The sequence below is a fragment of the Lissotriton helveticus genome, chromosome 5_1 (genome assembly GCF_964261635.1).
Source record: "Lissotriton helveticus chromosome 5_1, aLisHel1.1, whole genome shotgun sequence".
NCBI lineage: Eukaryota > Metazoa > Chordata > Amphibia > Caudata > Salamandridae > Lissotriton > Lissotriton helveticus.
The window spans coordinates 937362977-937383475 of NC_136065.1; the positions used below are offsets into that span (position 1 = coordinate 937362977).

Sequence of the window (20499 nt, forward strand, 5' to 3'; positions counted from 1 at the left end):
TGGCGTTGGGTGCAATGTTGTTTTCAATGGGGATTCTCCGGTTGCTACAAAGAGTGCAGGCTCGGGGATGAAGATCTTCTGGAGGTGACCACCGGTTGGAGCGGTAAGTTGGGATGCCTGGGGATGCTGGGACACCCAAGGCCGTGGGACGTCGGGTGCAGGGGTGTCTTTAGGTGTCAGATTTTTTTGCCAGCTCCGGTCGAAGAGATCCTCCAGAAAGACTGCAGGCGTCGTTTGCAGATTCGAGTCAGGTCACAGATCACCAGATCTCAGGTTCGGATTACAAGGGAGACCACCTCGTGGTGTTGGGCCACTCGAACTCGGGCCGTGGGCGAAGGGAGTTGAGTGGTGCAGGCTTGCATTTTTTTGGCTGGGGCCAGAGTCTTTGGTGAGCAAACGCGGTGCTCACGGCAGCAAAGCCTCGAGTTTGGAAGGCAGTGCAGGTCCATTGGGTTCTTGAGGCTGCTGGCTGCAGGATACACCAGGATTTCTCTGGAGCAGGTTTGCGGTACGGACAGGCCGGTAGGGCTGGGGACAAGTCAGTGGGCGTCCTCCTCAGTTTCAGCACGGCTTCTTCGGTTCTTCTGGTCATTTCTGGTCTGAGGAGGCAAGGTTCGGGGTTGCCTCTAAATACTACATTTAGGGGCGTTACAGGTAAGTAAAGGTTGGGACCAATGGCTCCCTTCCTTGGGGTGGGTATACTCTCCATTATGCCACCCTCCAGTGGGAGGGGGGCATAGGCCTCTCTCTGTTTGGCTGGGTCCCCCCATCTGCAAGATGGTGGGGACAGAGTTGTGATTCACCTCTCCTCCCCCACCTGAAAGGTGGGGTTGACAAAGGTGTGCACACCTCCCTTCCTCACTTGGTTTTCCTGCCGATTCTCCCGCCCAACGAGGGGGTCTGAACCGGTGGGAGTCAGTTGCTGGAAGCAGCAAAGGGCTGGTGTAGCTAGCCTTTGAAGTTTCTCCTTCGTGGACCCTGCCCATATTGGGGGAGGAGGTTTGGTACCTCGTCCCAGGATGTGCATTGTTTCAGACCTCCGAGAGCAGCAGGCTACCGACCCAGGGGTCCAGAAACATGTCAGCAGCCACTCAGCCAGGGAACTAGAGTTCGGTCGTTTTTCAGGGAGCATCTCCAAGATGCCCTCTGAGTGCATTTTTCATTAAATCCCACACTGGCATCAGTGGGATTTTACTGTGCTGAGAAGTTTGATACCAAACTTCCCAGTTTTCACTGAATGCCATTACGGTGCTGTGGAGTTCATAATGACAAAATCCCAGCACCATATACTCTTAATGGCATTACTGCACTTACAATGTCTAAGAATTGGCTTAGACACTACAGGGCTCATGCACCTGTACCGTCACCACTGGTTTAGTGCACCCAGCTAGAGGAGTGGCTGAACTATGCCAGGGCAGTGGGTTCTAGGCATGGCACACAAGGACGTGTGCCATGTCGACTCTTTACTTCGTTTTCCACCAAAACATGCAGCCTGCAATGGGAGTGTGTGAAGGTACATGGCCTCTAAGGGTGGCACAATAGTGCTGCAGCCCTTAGAGGCCTTCCCTGGCCACAGTGCCCTTGGTACCTATGGTACAACTTACAAGGGCCAAAGAGTGCCAATTGAGTTTTATCTTAATGCAGTTTTAGGGAAAGAACATAGGCCCTGGATACCTATTTGGCAGGAACCCAGGGGACATTTAGTCAAAGTACATCAGCAGTTTGGCAAAAAGCGAGGGCAACCATGCAAAAAGAGGGCACTTTCTTACACCGTGTTATATGATGTCTAAGATTCAACTGTTTGAGGTGATGGACCTCCTTTCCTGGAGGAATCCTCCTATTTCCCCCTCACCCCCAGTGTTATGTGGCGCTGTTGTTAGTTGTCCAAATCACTTGGTAGATCCTCCCCTCGTTAGTTGTAACCTTTCTCTGGGCTTTCTGCAAAAAGGCTGCCTCGCCGGGTGTTACCACTTCTGCCGAGCAGATTGATGTGTGAACTGTTGGTTGAAGCCCTGCTGCTGGTGTTGTTGCTTGGTTGTTGTGAAACCTGCTCTGGCGCATGGTCTTCAGTTGGAGGTACCTCCACTCCTGAAGGAGGTTCTGAACTGTAATGTCCCCATGGCCTTAACAGTTTTGTTGCCTTCCTTGATTTGCTGGAGTGCTTCGTCCACGGGCGTCCCAAATAGAGCCTCCCCTGTAAAGGTCATGTTTATAACCTAAGACTGTACCTCAATCTTGAATCCAGAGAAGTTGACCCATTCATGGGTCTTCAGTGTGGTACCAGTGCACATCTGTGTGCATGCGGTGTCCGCTGAGTCCAGGGCAGACTTGAGGCAGAAGCTGGCAAAGTTCTTGCATTGGACAGGCTGTCTGGGGGAGAGGGCCTCGAAGGGTAGCTGTTTACTTGTCTACTTCTCTGCCCAAAGGATTCTTCCTCTTCGTCAAAGAGATCCTCATGTTTCTCGTGCGGTTTCTGCGCAGTCGGCGCCTCCATGTCCGGGACATTAGAAGTAATGGGGTAACCCAGTAACTCTCAGAACCTGGGTTTCCATGTCCGGGACAACATACCCAAGATCGCTCAGCTCCAAGAGTTTTGTTGGGATACGAAAGATCTTGAGGGAGTCCTTCTTTCACTGCATTAGCACTGGCATTTCAGGCTTGAGTTGGTGTCTTTTTCTTTCGACTTCAAGCGAGCGTTCGGAGTCAGTCATCAAGGATGGTTTCCAAGACAATCTGATCTGTGTCCTTTGCCTCCCTGGCACTTTTCTTCAGCACCTTGTAAGAAAGTGGTTCTATATATACTGGACCAAAGTAAGGTACAGTGTGTATAGAGTCCCCAATCCCTAGAGGTATAACAGAGGTTAAAGTCAGGTCTGACCTTACTCTCCAAAGTGGTAGCTTGGTCGAGCAGTAAGGCAGTACCAGAGGGCAGTGTAAAGCATTTGTTGTACACACTCAGTCAGCAAAAGGTTTCACACACTCAAGAACTGACCTCAGGGCCAATTGTTTTTATATCAAAAAGATATAGTTGTGGGGGCATGGCTACGCGGGCGACGATGGTGGACGCAGCTTGTTAGAGCTCCCACCGGCCCGATCCTTATCCGTCGTTTTATCCTGGCTTCTGGACCTGCTTCGTTGCCCACACCGGCGGGGAGCGTAGCGGAGGGCAGGAGGTGTTGTCCGGTGCACTTTTCGGTGCTCCCGGACCATTTGCAGTGCTGCAGGACGTGGCGGCAGTCTGAGGCCTTGTCCCCGAGGGAGAGCCGGGACCCACAGTTTGGCGCCTCCTGGTCGGAGGGTCTCCGCGCCGGCTGACCGGGCCCCCGCTTCTTTGGAACCAGCGAGGCCCCCATTGCAGGCGGAACAAGGAGCTGCTTGGCAGACGTATTTGCTGCGGTGGGTGCACTGAACGAGCCTACGGAGGCAGCTGGAGGGCGCTGCGGCCTACGTCGGGGCCGAGAGACTGGGACCTCGATTTTCGAGGCTCCCAGCAGCAGTCACTGAAGCGGTGCGGAGGCAGAGGGGCCAGCTGGATCAGCAAGAGAGACAGCGCTCAGTGGATTGGGGTGCTCCCTTCGACTTGATCCTGTGGGGACCCGGTGGAGGCGCCTGGCTGGACAATATTCTGGTTGGTGACGCTGGTTGACGGGGGGGTGCATCGGCGGCCGGCCCAGGAGACACCGGTGAGTGCCTGTGACAGTTGGCTGGCGGGGCCGGTGGGCTCCCCGGCTTGATACTGGTGGTGACCTGCTGAGTGGATTGGAGTGGCCCTACGGGACCCCCCGCTGGTGTGGAAGTGGGGTAGAGCAGAGCCTGGGTCAGGTGGACACACGGAGGGGCACCATTATCCCCGAGACCGCCTAGTGGAGCCCGACGACACCCCTCCCCCCCCACCTCTCCCCCCCTGGCAGCGGACGGCGATTGAGGACTGGTGGGCCCGGTGATCCTCCTGAGGTGTGCTTTTGCCTCCCGTCAGGGGCACGGGGGAAGGCCCCGAATCTTGCCACTACGGACATTGATTGGACCCAGGAGTGCGGTGGCCATGACCAGAGGTGGGGGCGGTAGCGGATCCGCAAAACAAGGGACCCTGGATAAATTTACCGGGACGAGTGGGGCGTCCGGAGCCTCGGGCGGAGGCCAGGGATCAGGACCTGACAACGCAGCACTGATGGCGGCGATTACCCAGTCCAGGGACATGCTGGACGCCAAGATCGGGGCGGTGGGAGCGCATGTGACCCTCCTGCGTCAGGATCTGCGGAATGCTGTGGTGCGCATTACCGAAGCTGAATCCAGGATATCGGTGGTGGAGGACGACGTCGGGACCCTGAAACGGAAAATGGCGGCAATGGAAAATGTTCAGAGAGGCCTTGCGCTCCGCGTGGAAGATGCGGAAGGGCGGGCGCGCAGGAACAACCTACGCTTCGTGGGCTTCCCGGAAGGCTGCGAGAAGGGTAACATGGAACTGTTCTTGTCCCAATGGTTGGAGTCCTGGCTTCCCCCCGATGTACTGTCACGATGCTTTGTGATTGAGCGTGCACATAGGGCCCTGACGCAGAAACGGCCGGCGGGGGAGCGGCCCAGACCGGTGATTGCAAGGATCCTAAACTTCCACGACAGGGATACCATCCTCCGGGAGGCAAGGACCAAAGACTCACTCCTGTTTGAGAACCAGAAGATTATGATCTTTCCGGACTATACTAGGATCGTGCAGCAACAGCGCCACTCGTTCATCGCAGCCAAGGCGAAACTGAGAGGCCTGAAGATCCAGTACTCCCTTCTTTATCCGGCCCGCCTGCGGGTCATATTCCAGTCGCGAACTCATTTCTTTGACACTCCAGAGGATGTCTTTAAATGGACTGATGAGACAGTAAGGGTCCGACCGCACGCTCAGCCGGGCTTGAACCCGGGCCACTCGAGGAGCTCCTCGCCGGAGCGGGAGGACCCGGCTGCAAAGAGCAGGAGAAATAGAAGGTCACGGTCACGAAAACGCTCCCCCTCACGGGGTGGGAAGCGAGATGGCGCGCCAGCTGACTCCGACCACTCTGGCAAGGATGGTGGTACCTCAGGGGACTGAACTTACTTGTGATGATTACAGGCTCCCGCTGGGAGAAGGGTTTTCTGGGTCGGTTTGGACTGCGGCTTGATACTAGAATGCGTAATTGCTGCTTACTATAATTTCTCAGTCATGGGACGGTGTGGGGGACGGGGGGGGTTCGGTTAGCTCTTCTATAAGGGCTTTGCCTCCTACTTAAGTGGGAGATGCTTGGGGGGTGTTGGCTAGCTGTGTGGGTAGGTGGGACTGTTGGGGGAGAGGTTCTTGGGGATCCATTGGAGTGGGTGGCCGCTGACTTCCCGTTGGGGGTTAGGGCGCTCCTGCACCGCGACAGGTACTTCAATGTTGTTGAGGTATAGGGGAGGGGGGTGGTCGGTTTGCTGGGAGTTGGGTTGGGGTTGGGTCTGGGGGTTGGGGGAGGGGGGAAGCACGATGTTTGGGTCCACAGGGGTTACATGTTCATGCACGATGGTTCGCCAGGCTCGCTTCTTGTTGTATAGGCTATTGCGCTCTCCACTGCCCGGGCGGCTGCGCCCCTTTGCTCCTAATGGCGGTTAGTGGTCATGTTTTGGAGCCTCCCAGAGCTACGCTGAAAATTGTGAGTTGGAACGTGAGGGGCATGCTCGATAAAATCAAACGTGGGGCTGTGCTGCGACAGGGAAAGAGGGAAAAAGCGGACGTCCTCCTGCTACAAGAAACCCATCTCCTAGGTACGAAGACTCTGAGCCTGCAACGCTATGGGTATCATCAGGTGTACCATGCAGGGTTTACCCGGGGGTCCCGGGGGGTGGCGGTCTTGGTCCACCGTAGGGTTTCCTATACCCATTCCTCGCAGTGGATAGACGCCCAGGGCAGGTATGTCTTCATCAAAGGACTGATTGGTGAGGAACAAAAGGTGCTTGGTAGTGTGTATGCTCCCCCCCCCCTTGCAATGGTCTCTAGTGGAGAAGCTGTTTGCGATCTGGGCAGATATGCCGGATGTCTTGTCGGTGATTGGCAGAGACTGGAATGATGTGATGGATGGTGCTGCGGATCGCTTCAGGCCTGATGGCGGACCGCTGGCGGCTGCCCCAACGAAACTGAGTGATATGGTCGGAGGTATGGGATGGATGGATGCCTGGCGCTGCCAACACCCGCACAGTAGGGAATACACATATGTTTCGGCGGTACATCGCTCCTTCTCGCGGCTGGACTATCTGTTTGTCCCGCACGCCGTCATAGGTAGGGTGGCGTCGACCGCTATTCTGCCCAGGGGGCTCTCAGACCATTCCCCTGTCACGATTGATATCCTTCTCGATAGGCGGCAACAGCCGTTTCGATGGCGCCTCTCTACCTGGCATTTGCAACGAGACGATTACCAATCCCATATGCGTGAAGCCATAGCTCACTACTGGGAGGAGAATGAGGGGTCAGACTCGGATGCGGTGACCCTGTGGGAGGCCATGAAGCCAACGCTCCGAGGAGTGGATATAGCCTGGCGTGCGAGGGCCCGTAGGATTCGGAAGGAAGACCTGGTGAAGGCGGAGGAGCGTGTCCGCACACTGGAAATGCGCTCTACTGAAACGGGGGCGGAGGAGGATATGCGGCGGCTCCTGCAGGCACAGACTGATACTGCTTCTATCTTGATTGAGGAGTCGCGCCATATATGGCTCTCTACGCAGAGTAGAATATACCAGTGGGGGGATAAATCCAGCTCTATGCTATATAGGCTGTGCCAGGGCGCGTTCCAGGTTCAGACACTGCCAGCGCTGGTGGATGAGGCAGGGACCCATATCACTGACCCTGGGGCAGTAGCTGCCAGCTTTGCGCATTACTACGAGGCGCAATACGCCCCCAGGGAATCCCTCTTGGAGGCGGAGGTGGACACATTTCTGGCGGATCTCCCGCCGCGGGGGATCTCCGATGAGGAGCGTGTAGATCTGGAGCTCCCTCTGTCCGCGGAGGAACTGGGCAAAGCATTAGGCGAGCTGAATGCCGGGAAGGCCCCTGGGCCGAACGGCTTCCCGTGTAAGTTCCTACGGAAATACCACCTACAGTTGGGGCCCCACTTCAAGAGGGCGTTGGATGCTGCACGGGAGTGAGGTCGGCTGCCGTCGGATTGGAGACACGCCGAGATAGTGGTGTTCTGTAAGCCGGGGAGGCCGCCGGATAGACACAAATCCTACCGCCCTATTTCTCTCCTAAATATAGAGGCGAAGATTCTGGCGAAGGCACTTGCCAATCGTCTCCTGCCTCTCATTTCCACTCTGGTCCATCCGGACCAGGCTGGCTTCATGCCCCATAGGGCCACTCGGCACAACATCAGGTGGGCCCAAGTGGCTCTGGAAATGATGAAAGCCACCGGCACCCAGGCGGCGCTCCTTTTGGCTGACATCGATAGGGCCTTCGATTCACTGAGCTGGACGTACCTACAGGCGCTTCTGCCTCGCTTGAATCTTGGCCCTAACTTCCTCTCGTATGTGCGACTGCTCTACACGGACCTGACTGCATCTGTGCGGGTGGCGGGAGCGATTTCCGACGCCTTTCCCATCGGGCGGGGCACCCGGCAGGGTTGCCCGCTCTCGCCCTACCAGTTTGCTCTCGCAATGGAACCCCTTGCGGCATCGGTGCGCATTGATGCACAAATGAGGGGATTCGAGTGGGAGGCTGGGCCGTCGGACCGCATCGCGCTCTACGCGGACGATGTACTGTTTTTTCTTACGGACCTCGACAGGTCAGGTCCCAGGATATTAGAGATCATGAGAGTGTTTGGTGAGGTGTCTGGGCTGAATCTCAACATGAGAAAGTCTGTTTTGTGGACACTGGGCGGCGGGATTGCTCCCGGTGCCTGGGCGTCGGCTTTACAGATAGCGACGGGAGGCCTTAAGTACCTAGGGGTGTTCTTGACTGACATCCCTGGGGTATCGTGGGAACGTAACATTGTTCCGGTCTGGGATCGAGTCCGATCGGATATGAAGACGTGGTCCCGTATGCCCTTAAATATATATGGCCGATCGGCCATCTTTAAGATGGTCGCCCTTCCGCGCTTACTCTATCAACTACAGAACCACCCGTACCCTATCTCGCCACAATGGTTCCGCCAGGTCAATTCGGCTCTGGGCCGCTTCCTCTGGACTGGGGGGGCGGTGCGTGTGGCCCTTCGCACCTGCTTCTTGTCCACGTACTGCGGTGGCCTGGCGTCTTCGGACATTCTGTCCTACTACCAGGCATCCCATCTCTTGATACTTAATGAATGGTGGTATGGGGATAGGAGCGGCGTACGCTCTAGAGAGGTATTTAATGGAACCCGACACCCTGCACACACTCCTCTACTCAGCCGGGAAAAGGAAACGGCTCCCAGTAGATACGCAAACTGTTTTTCAGGTCTGGCGTCGAGCGCTGGTTCGTATGGGGTGGTGGAATAGGCTGACTGGGGAGACCCCGCTGTGGCAGAATGGCCGCCTGCCGGCCTTGTCGACCCTCTCGGGGTTTCGAGGCTGGGACTTAATAGGAATCTCGGCGTTGGGTCACGTTATGAAGGGTGCGACCCTTAAGTCCTTCCTGGAGTTGAGGGACGAATTCGAAATGCCGGGTACCCAGTTCTTCCAATACCTGCAGTTTCGCCACGCTATCTCCCCCGCATTGGAGGGATTGGACTCCCTACCGGAGTTTAGTCCCATAGAAGCTAAACTGTTCATGGGTGAATTGACGGAGAAGAAGATATCATGCATATACCAATCCCTAGTTACACACTGTGCGTCCTCCTTGGATGGCCTGCGATCTAAATGGGAGAGAGATATCGGTGAGATTGATGAGGAGGGGTGGAGGGTGGCGCTTGCGGCCCCGAGGGAGGCGGCTGTTGCAGTGCGGCTGCGCTTTATCCAATTTAAATACCTACACAGGGCTTATTACACGAGAGAGAGGCTGTGGCGGGCTGGACTGATTGCTTCCCCTGACTGTCTGAGGTGTGGTAGGGAAATGGGCACGTTTCTACATACGGTGTGGACATGTGGGGCTATAGCGCGATATTGGAAGCGTGTTTTGGACTGCTTAGATGAGGTCCTGGGCTGGCAGCTCCCGCGCACGTCGCAGCTGGGTCTTCTGCATGTCTTAGAACGGGTGGGCGGCAACATCTATAAGAGGCATCTCTTGCTCTTAGGCCTTACAGTAGCTAAGCGGGATGTGGCCCGTGCTTGGAAAGATCCGGGGGCCCCCCCGATTGGGGTCTGGAAACGGGGCATGGACTATTACATGGGACTGGAACGCCCCGTGTTTGAGGCCCGTGGCTGCCCCAAAAAACATTATAAAAACTGGAAACGGTGGGCAGAATATAGGGGGCTGTGGCTGGAGCCGCCGCCGCAACAGGACACACTAGTGGACCAACTGTCAAGTATACCGGGGCAAGAATGAGAGTGCAGCACCGTATCTGTACAGTTTATGTTATCTTCGACTCTGGTGACCATCGTGCACGGGGCGGGGGTGGGAACCGGGTGGGGGGCTGTTGTGGGGTTGGTGGGAGGGATCCGGGAGGTTAATGCCATTTGTCTTCTATCGCCTTTTATGCTGATTGCTGCCACTATGACTCTTGCTTATTTGCTTATAGCCTCTCCAGTGTCTGGAGCGCTGTAAATGTTTCCGCAATCTATATTAGAAACGTCAATAAAATTTGGTTTTGAAAAAAAAGATATAGTTGTTGTATTTTAGAACAAACAGGTATCAAAATATACTTTTCTCAATATGAGAGACTTTATGTAATTACTTTGCAGAAGGCAATAGTTTGGATAAGTTTTGGAAAAATAGGGGGACCCCTACTCGTGATATATTCACTACCAGTAGGGACTAACAAAAAATTCTTTTTGGAAAAGGAGCAGTAGTGAATTGCAATAGACCTAAAGCCAAAACCTAGGGGGTTCAACAAGGTATCTTATTTAATGTGACATGTAGACATTATTAACAGAAACCAAACATGATTTGTATATCAAAATAGTGTTTATAATTTATTTATCTTTTTTTCTTCATTTTTTTGGGAATTCCAGATAAAAGATGCATATAGCCATTACAATGAATAAATCAATAAGTAATATGCAGTTTATAACACACAAATTACAGAAACAAAAAAGGGGGGGGGGGAGAAAACCCAAATGACTTGGTTGGAATAGTGGGCTGGAATAGTGGGCTGATGGAGTTAGCAAAGCGGTGGATGGAAACTCTACGCGCGTTTCGGCTATTGCCTTCTTCAGAAGTCCGTCATTTGCAACAGTTGTGTGTTATAAACTGCATGTTACTTATTGATTTATTCATTGTAATGGCTATATGCATCTTTTATCTGGAATTCCCAAAAAAATGAGGGGTTGGAGGGGTCCCTGGTTCTGAGGCTGCAGGCGTCGTCTGGGTCATCGAGGAGGGTCTTTGGGCACTGGACTTCGGGTCCCAGTCGCCGGGGGGACGTCCTCGGGGTCTTGGATACCTCGGGCACCGGCCAGACTCGGCGGGTGCAGAGTGGGCTGGATCCGCGGTTCCTGGCTGGCACCAGGTAAGGTTGTTGGAGCAGCGCCTCTGCTCAGGGGAGTCCCAATTTTTGAGAGGGTCAAGGCAGGCAGCTCCTCTGGGTTTCCAGGGATGCTGTCCACAGGAGTCGCCGGGATTTAGCAGGGGCAGGTTCCAGGGTCGACAGGCCGGTAGGGCTGGGGCCAAGTCAGTTGGTGTTGTCCTGTTAGCAGCTGCACAGCGGGTCTTCTTCTTGATCTTCCTGGTTTTCGTATCGGGATCTGAGGAAGGAAGGTTCAGGGTGCCCCTGTTGGACTGACCTCTTAGACAGATGTGTACCTGCGCTACGGATTGACTACTGCGTACCAAGTGTTCTGGTGTGGTTATCCTTGTCTCCTATTCTCGGTTGTAACTATACCGGCTGGGCCCTCCGAATGTCCGGGCTTGGTGAGCAGACTGGACTCAGTTCATTTGTTTTTCCCACGATGCGTCCTGCACAAGCGTGGGTGTGTGGCGCATAAATTCATCCCCTTTATGACTGTGCACAGCATGGCGCCTAAGTGGGCGCCCGAGCGCTTCGCCATCAGTCGATGCTTTGTGGACTGGAGTCTGAGTTGGGGGTGAGGGTCTCTACACTAACCGGTGCCCCTCCCCCCCCCCCAATCCAGTATTGGGGGTGGATCGTGCCACTACACTCTCCCGATGGGTATGACCCACAAAGTTTGTTGCATGCTGTCTGGGAGATTGTGGGAGGGTGCGATGGGCCTTTGGCGAATTGTGTTTGCTGAAATGGGTGGTGGGAGGGAGGGGCCTTTGCTCCTACTGTTTTGTCATTTGAAAACGATTAAATAAAAATTAAAAAAAAGGTTCAGGGTGCCCCTAAATACTGAATTTAGGGGCGTTACAGGTAGGGCAAGGGCAGGGACCAATAGGTCCCTGTCCTGGGGTGGGTACACCCCCTAGTCTGCTCCTCTCCTGTGGGAGGGGGGCAGGAGCCTAGCTGTGATTGGGCAGGGCTCCCCATCTTCAAGATGGCCGGAGCCCGGGGTCGTGCTTCACCTCGCTTCTCCCACCTGAGGGGTGGGGTTGGCACAGGCTGGCACACCCCCTTCCTGAAGTAGGGTTTCCCACTAGTCTTCCCGCCAAAGTGGGGGTCAGAACTGGTGGCGGCCAGTTGCTGGGTACAGCAAATGGTCTGGAGAAGCTCACAAAGACGGCAGGCCTTTGAAGCTTCCCCCTGCCCATCCTGGGGGAGGAGACCTAGCACCTCGCCCAGGATGTGCATTGTTGCAGGCCCAGGAGAGCGGGGGGCTCTCCACCCAGGGGTCCAGCAACATGTCTGCTGTGTGGCAGCCTAGGCAGCCTCTCAGTCCAGACGTGGATTGTAGGTTAGATTTTCAGGGGCATCTCTAAGATGCCCTCTGGTGCATTTTACATTAAATCCCACGCTGGCATCAGTGTGGCTTTTATGTGCCGAGAAGGTTGATATCAAACTTGTCAGTCTTCAGTGTAGCCATTATGGTGCTGTGGAGGTCGTAATGACAGCCTCCCAGCACCATATACTTAGGCTTTCCTGTTTTCAGTTTCTATTTTTGGTAAATTCTGGTGGGGTTTTTTCAGTGATTTCAATACCTTAAAAAAACTGTTATCAGTGGTTACACATTTTGGCGCCACTAAAAACAAAAGAAAAAGTGTTTTTCCGGTGTTTATGGAACGTTTTGCTTTTATTATTGCTTGCTTTCTGAACTGATCGAACATGGTATATAGACAGTGTATGTATAGTGTATATGAGGTCCAAATAGATTTTTGCAAATTAAACTTATCGTAGTACACCATACAATACTTATTCCGTGAGTGTTTGGCCATGCACGCTTGCTCTTTCCTTCCCATGTAAACTTGTATCTGTGAAAAGGCCCCTCAACATTGGCACTTGAGACGGGCAACCCTAAAACAGCCAGTACACAATTTGCTAACTCTGGCCACTGACATAGTTTTCCATGCCAATACTGGTGTACTTGAAGATTGCGATTCTCAGAGCAGGTTCTGCAACATTTGCATTGAGCTGGGCGCTTTTGACCTCAGAGTTATTGAAGCGGTCAATCATGAAGCAGCACTTTTGAAACTACGGAGGAAATTCCCCTTTACTGAAGGGATCTAGAACTTGTACAGAGTACCAGAGTGAGGTTTCATTGACTTCAAATGCCATTGGTGGTGAAGGGACATTTCTATGCATCATTGCAAGCCATTTCTCATACATTGTAGAATAAACGTTCCTGAATTGCTCTTCAACATTGCTTTGCTTACCAAGTGGCACGCACTGTAACATGGAACATGTTGCAGTGCCAAAGTCACTAAAGGTGTCACCCAGCCTACTCTCAAGGAGTACCAGAATGGACAAAAAAGTCAATAGTATCCCTCATTAACTCTGAAGATTGTAAAGATGCTTTCAGCATACCATCTAACAAGTGGCAAGGATCTACTACAGGGAATCAGTTCAGCTCAGGTATCAATTGTGACAGGTCATCACACAACCTTTTCATATATGTAGCTGAATCACTGCAAATACAAACAACATCACTCCAATCTTTGAACTTGAAAAGAACCTGTTTTGCAGAGCATTCCAAGTGACACTGTGTTCCATGTTTTTCCAAACGTCTGGTGTCATGTTTTAACCACTATCCCAGATGCTTGGTGATAGTGCTCTTAATACATATACTTGTCACTATACCTTGCATTGAATGTTTAAAGCCTGAGGTGATGGCAATTCACCTACTATCAAAACTGACCCACTAGAAACAACTGTGGGATGATGTATTAAGGGTTTTTACCTATTCTCTGTGGGTAAATGTGATGACACGTTTTAAGAAAGATTCTTATGAAAGCAGCCATTTTACCTATCAGTGAACGAATGAAACGCAGCCAAAATATCAAATATGATTTTGATATTTCCTGATGCTCTACAGTTTATAAAATAATTAAATGAGACCTAAAACATGCTTCTAAACTCTGCATCTTTAGACCAAAGACCACAAAACTGAAAAAAGCAAAAGGAAGAAGAAACAATATTCTAGTGGCATCCCTAAACATCAAAACTCAAGCAGAATAATGTTAGCGCAGTCTTTCTTGCTGCTAGCTTGTATAACAAAGTTACATTGTATTTGCCCCTTCAGGAAGAAAAACAATGACTCTTTCGCTCTCTTTTTTCCTTTCTTTGAATGGTATTTAGTTTATGGTTGTGCAGGTGCTTATATGTTTACACCGGTGAGGGCCATTTCTCTTTCAGTGGGGTTTTATCAGTTATTATAGGTTTAAACCTAAAACCCCACAGCCTACATATACTCTTAATTGCATCACTGCACTAGGGGCCCGATGTAGGTAGGACTTATTTACCGATTTTTAATTACCGAATTTTACCGAATCGGTAATTAAGAATCGGTAAATAAGAAGGGGGGTATGTAGGAACATCCAGATGTTCCATTTACCGAATCGGTAAATATCTGTATTTACCGATTCGGTAAATACCGACCGGTAATGCTCCATTCATTCCTATGGGCTTTGAAGCCCATAGGAATGAATGGGGCATTACCGGTCGGTATTTACCGAATCGGTAAATACAGATTTTGACAAGGGTGCAGGGGGTGTCACTTTGACACCCTCTAGCACCCCCAAAAAAGGTTCGGGGGCCATATGGCAGGCATTGTCATATGGCACAGGTGTGCATGCACACATGTGCATGCACACCTGAATCGGTATTTTAACATCAAATTGAATTTGATGCTAAAATACCGAATCGGTAAGGCTTGTGGGACTCAGAAGAGTATACAGCACCCAGCTAGAGGGGCAATGGGTTTTGTGGGCATGGCACACAGGGATGTGTGCCATGTCGACTCTGTTTAGTTCTGCACTTAGACACTCAGCCTGCAAAGGCAGTGTGTGGGTGTCAGGGCACAGGGCCCCCAAGGGTGGCACAATAAGTGCTGCAGCCCTTAGGGGTCTTCTCTGGTCACCATGCCCTGGGTACCTAGGGTACCATTTACTAGGGGCTGACAGGTGGCCAGAGATGCCAATTGGGTCTTGGTTTCAACACAGTTTTAGGAAAGGAACACAGGCCCTGGGCACCTGGTTGGCAGGAGCCCAGGGCACACTCAGTCAAAGCACATCAGCAGTTCAGCAAAAAGTGGGGCATACCGATGCAAGAAAGATGGCACTTTCTCACACACCTCCATTGCACCTGCCTGCAGCGAGGCTTGTTTTGAAAGATTGTCCCCATTAGTGTCCTTTAGTCGGGACCAGTGCGGCTCTTTCAGTTTGTGCCAACCTTCGGTTGTCGAGTGTTTCTTTGTGGCTTTCGTCACCTTCCTCTTTTCAGCATCCATCGCCACATTCCTCACAGCTTCTGGCCTTTTGATGTTGACAACACTACCTTAGGTGTCCAACTCTTTCTTGTGCTGAGTGACTTCAACACTTTCTACGTCGTTGCTGGAAAGACCCAGGTCCTTCAAGCATTCTTGTGGTTTCTGTATGTTGGCCACGGCGTAATGTGAGGGCTGCTGCTGTCTGGCCTTGAGTCTTTGACAGGAATTTGGGGAAGGCCTTGCATTCTTCTGCATTGTGATTTGTTGGAAGACACAAGTTACAGACCTTGTGTGGATCGCTCTACGTGAACTTGTGGTGGCAGTTAGGACAGAATTTAAATGAGGTGTTCTCCATATCCCTCTCACGTGTCTCTCTCCTCTGCATTCTCCGGCCACGTGTCCTCTAGCAACGGGCTCCCCCTCCCAGAGGGGAGCTCTCCTCCTGGGCTTCGTTGATCCTTGTGGCCACCTGTAATTTTTGGTGCCCTTTTATCTTCTCTGCAGAACCTTGAAGATTCTTCGGAGCTCTCCCGGTGTGTTTCACAACAAAAAGGCAGAAAAAATAATCTGAAGATGGCGGTGGCGCACAGGAACTTGCAGGCCACTGTCTAACGTCCTAAGTGATGGACTTACCACCAAATGGTGGTTGACGATGAAAAAAAAAAAGTTGACAAAACACAACTCCATACCCAACCACTAGATGGCGGTAAAGATGCACAGCATGTGAATCTACAAAGGAATTCATGCTTCAAAACCTTGGTTTCTTTTGTGATAGTGATCTTTGCTTAGATATCCATGTGAATAGGCTGGAATTTATCAGTTTATCATTACTTGAAGTTCTCTACAAACTTCTACTTCTCTTTCCGGTTGAACATAGACCTTTGATTGATCAAGCTGCTATGCTCAATCGGTTAAGACTATGGTAATTCTTTGTTCCAGGGAGCTTCAGATTTTATTAAAAGTCTAGCTCGGATCCAGAATGCTGCATCTCGTCTGGCCTTGTTACTCCATTGAATTTCATCTGCCTTCGCTTCTATGGATCGGTCTATCAATATCTCAGCGGAACTCTGTCAGTTTAGGTAGCCGCTTAAAACCTGGATGTTCACTTTGTAAATGTTGGCAAGAAAGGATGCAGTACAGTTAATTCTCATCCCAGGACACTTTTCAGGCAATCTTGTGCTTTAGAAATGAATTTAATAATAATTAAAAATAATTGCATGCAGCCACCATCGTTTATTCAGAAGCAAGTGTCACCAAAAAAAAGAGAACATACTTTTAGACCAAGGCAGCCTTATATACATGATACAAGAAGGAGAATCATAATATATAATTATATTGGAGGATAGTTTTTATATTCTTGAGGCTGGGGAGCAAGTAAGGGGTGCATATGCGGTGTGGGATGGCGGAGGGTTGTACAGAGAATACCTTTGCAGGAATCCGTTCATAGTGCCAGAGTTCCACAAGACTGAACTATTTGAAAGAAAACACATTAAATAACCAACTTTTTACCTTTGTTCTGGCCTTCACTTCCAGCAACATGTTCAAATCAATAGGTAAGTGGGAAGGCTGCATCATTAAGCAGAGCCAAGCTCCCATCCAAGGGCATGCAGCTGCAACTACATATTGTACCGAAGTCTTTGCCAGTTCTTTCCACACCTACAAAAGTACAAATGACAAATTCTAAAGGCGATCATGTAGGGTGAAAAGTCACAGCAATAAAAAATGTATTATACAAATAAACAGGGCCAGGGGGGTGGGGGGAGGGAGGACAGTGTGGTACTTTCTGCGTAGACATGCATTTGACACATAGTACATCATCTACTGCATAATTAACTTATGAGTGTCGCTTTGCGCTCAAAAAAGAGTAAACCATATACTGTAAAAGTAAGCAATTAACAACTTACACTCTGTAAAAGTTAAGTCAGCAATAAACTGTTGACTGTTGCATTTAGACATTACAGGGGCTGGCAGTTTTGACCTGGGACAAAAAGTTGTCTGTCTTCAACACATAATTAAAGTAATTTCATGTACTTTAATTGGGTGGAAAGATGAATTCCGCCTTTATCACGAAAAATATTTGTTTCACTACTCACACATTGTATCCTTAGAGTACAGATATGACTCTCAAAGAAGCCATTAATTTAAGAAGATACTCCGATATTAGAAGAATTCCAAACGTGTTGTATCTCTTTCAACTTTGATGCCTTGAAGCATAAAGAATATATAAACACAGTCACTCCGGAGGTTCACTTGATGTATTACTATAATATTTTAGCCAAACTATCACAATTCTTGAAAACATACCACAAGGTAAAAAATAAAATACATAGTGTCGCCACTTTTCTTTTTTTAATCACTAAAGTAAAGAAGCAATTTTTTTACATTTTAAATTCCATCAATGATTACAAAGAAGCACCTAACATAGCCTATGCAAGACATTTACATACAACAAAAAACAAAATGTAGGTCCACACAGAATATACTGTTGGACACTGCATATTGCACTCATATATCATTGGATTCGTCCTACGGAATAAGATATATGTATGAGATCTAGTGGCAATGCACAACACCCTCAGCATGCGAGTAGTGTGGTTCAACCCTTGAACTGACTGAAATCTCCAGTACGGGATGAGTGTAACTTACTCTGGAGAACATGTATTATGAATACTCTAGTGTAGGCTTGCACATGGCCGCTCCAATCATTTTGATATTGAAGAAATTTGTATTCCACCTGCACAAGCAGATGTAGGGGTTGGCGTAAACTTTGATTTGTAAACTTTTTGGCAGACTTCAATCAGATGTTACTGATTTGAGTGAACGTCTAAACCCGTTGATTGTCCATGTGAAATGATTTAAGAGACCAAAAGATTAACAATAGAGTGCACTAATTATATAAGAATTTCTTTAGGTTTTTCAATTACTGAGATAGTTAAAGGTGACCAATAGTATATTCCTCGGGTTTTTGTATGTTGTTTTTGTTGTATATGATATCTTGTATAGGCTGTGTTAAGTGCTACTATGCATTCCGTGACAATCTGAAAGGCAAATACGTTTTGTTTGATACTTTTCTAATTTGTTTTTCATAATATAAATTGTCCCACTATTTTATTAGCCTTTGAAAAGGCTCAAACCAAATGGGTAGCGGGTACCTGTTTTGGGCTCCTGAGATGCCTCAACCCCATTTTTGGCCTAGCACTCGACAAAACACCATTCAGGCGGTAATTCTGTTCTAGTTAGATTACTGTAACATCTTCTATCTGGCAACCAACAAGTCGTCACCAGTTCACTTCAGCTGGTCCTAAATGCTGCACCCAGGCTACTATTCTCCTTCCCAAAATTCTGCTCCACTCGCGGTCTTCTTCATATACCACATTGGCTCCCTGTGAATAAGCGCATTTATGTTAAGACCCTGTGTGTCGCTCACAAGATCCTTCACTCCCAGGGGGCACCCATCTTGGCTAACCTCCTACCCCCTTACTGGCCCTCTTGTCCCTTTTGCCCAGCCGATCGCAACTTGGCCATTGTCCCTTGAGTGAAGGAGTGGAGGTAGTTCTTTTCGTGCCGAGACGCCAATTCTCTGGAACTCACTTCCTCTTTCCATCAGGAATACTGAGAACCACTTGCATTTCAGAAACCCCTGAAGACATGGCTTTTTCCATCTATCATCACTTTTTCTTTATCACTTTTTCACTTTTTCTTTATCCCCCTGATAGGTCAGCAGATGTAGTTTGTTCACCCTCAAGGTCCAGCGCTGGGAAGCCCTGCTGTTGGGGCAGCTGTGAGCTTTACAAACTATTACATAACATTTAATGTTCTGACCTTGTGCTGAATAAGGGTTACTGAATAAATGTTGCCATAAAAGAATGACAATTTAACTAAAATATTACAGTGTAATATATCAAGAGATGCCCTCTGTTGTGATTGTTGTGGATTTAAGTTATTGACGCAGACTTGTGGAGGTGAATTGTGCAGTCTTGTTGGTATGAATCATGAAGTTCTCCAAGTGACAAAGTAAGAAATGTACTGCTCGCAAGGCTGTTTCTTCTAATAAATATGTACTTCCCAAGTCCTTAAAGTGTGACAAATCCAAATCTGAATACCGGTTTTGGAATGCATCAATACTGCACACACATTATGAACATGTGCACACATTACAAGCATATACACCCCATTTTCTGCAAAGTGCAACAATGTATATGTTTACTCAACCAATTCTACTCTTGGAGGTAAAAATGAATAGGTCATTAAAATGACATCTCTGTGCTTACATGCAAGACAAAACCCATAACTGTCCGAGAATAACATTTTGAAAGACATCAATAACTACAGTTCCCTTTCTTAACAAGTCTGTATTTATTGGTAGCACTCTGATCTCTTTAGTATTAATCTGTGATTAAAAGATAGTTAATAGCTAGACAGAATATGCCACACAATTTGCTCATTCCTATAATTTACTTTAACTTGCAGCATAATTGGGTCCTCCAAATGCTATCCTATAAGGTCTAAATATGCACAATTTACAATAGTTCCTGTCAGGACCCACCATAGAGCAGGGCATACATTGGATGTACTTTTCTCCAAACCAGAACTAACACTATTTAACAAAACACACCCGTTAAAAGGACTAATCACCACAAAACCTTCTCATTCAAGATCACAAATAAAACATCAACTAAAGCCCCCCAGACCACTATAACCTATGGACAGTGGAACAAACTAAACACGCAGGAGTTGGAATCACACCTAACAAATAATCAACAGGAAACACACTCAGTGGAAACATTATTTGAATGGATGTCCCCAACCTTTGAAAAAATAATTCCAACAACAATTTTAACACAAGGCAAAAGAAAGAAAGCCCCATGGATGAACGAAGAGCTGAAAAAAATAAAATGCACCTCTCAACATTTCAGCACACATGGCTCAAGTTCAAGAATCCTCAAGACAAAAAAGCTCCAAACATAAACCAGAAGGTATAAATCATACATAAAGAAGGCCATAAAAAAACACTACTCCAGCAAAATCGACAGTGCCAAATGCCCTGTCAAGGAGCTCCATAAAATTACGAGAAATGTGAAGGAGGGAATGGTGGAGGTAGTGATGCTGGAAGAGGTGGAGGAGCAGGTTGAGGAGGTGGTGGAGGGTGATGTACAGGGTTTGTAGCCTTGTCCTTGTTCCTCTTTTTGGGAGATATGGGAACATCCAATTCCTCCTCAAAAGTGAACTGCCTCAATGGTGTAGGAGAGGCTATAATCCGCCCTGTGCATTCATGAATGAGGATGTTTCTGTTTATAGTCCATTGTTTCAAGTATAGGCTCGACTGGGATTTGGAAGAAGAGGATTGCTTTGAGGGTTTCTGCTCAGTCGATTTAGGAATCGAGGCTTTTGAAGATTTTTTGCCCCATACCGAAGGAGATGGAGCCGGTTGCAGTGTCGGTCCCGAAGGCTTAGCGGACACCAAAGAATGTGCTCTATCCGAGGAGGTCGAACCTGGGGACTTAGTATTAGTTCAAGTTTTCTGTGCAAGGCTTCCACTTTATCTTTTTCGGACCCCACCATGGCCAGATGGCAGTTGTTGTTCGGTGACCTCTAAAGTGGAAAGGGCGAATGTTTGTCTTTTTG

The 20499-nt window shown here is 49.3% G+C and overlaps 1 protein-coding gene across 2 annotated transcripts in view; it reads right to left on the minus strand.

Annotated features, from left to right (window-relative positions):
• Nucleotides 1-20499, minus strand: part of BTAF1 (B-TFIID TATA-box binding protein associated factor 1) — a 984515-nt gene that overhangs the window by 562328 nt on the left and 401688 nt on the right. For both annotated transcript variants that reach the window (XM_078643429.1, XM_078643428.1), the window contains exon 16: nt 16384-16530. In XM_078643429.1, the coding sequence (XP_078499555.1) occupies nt 16384-16530 (147 nt within the window). The remainder of the gene's footprint in view (nt 1-16383; nt 16531-20499) is intronic.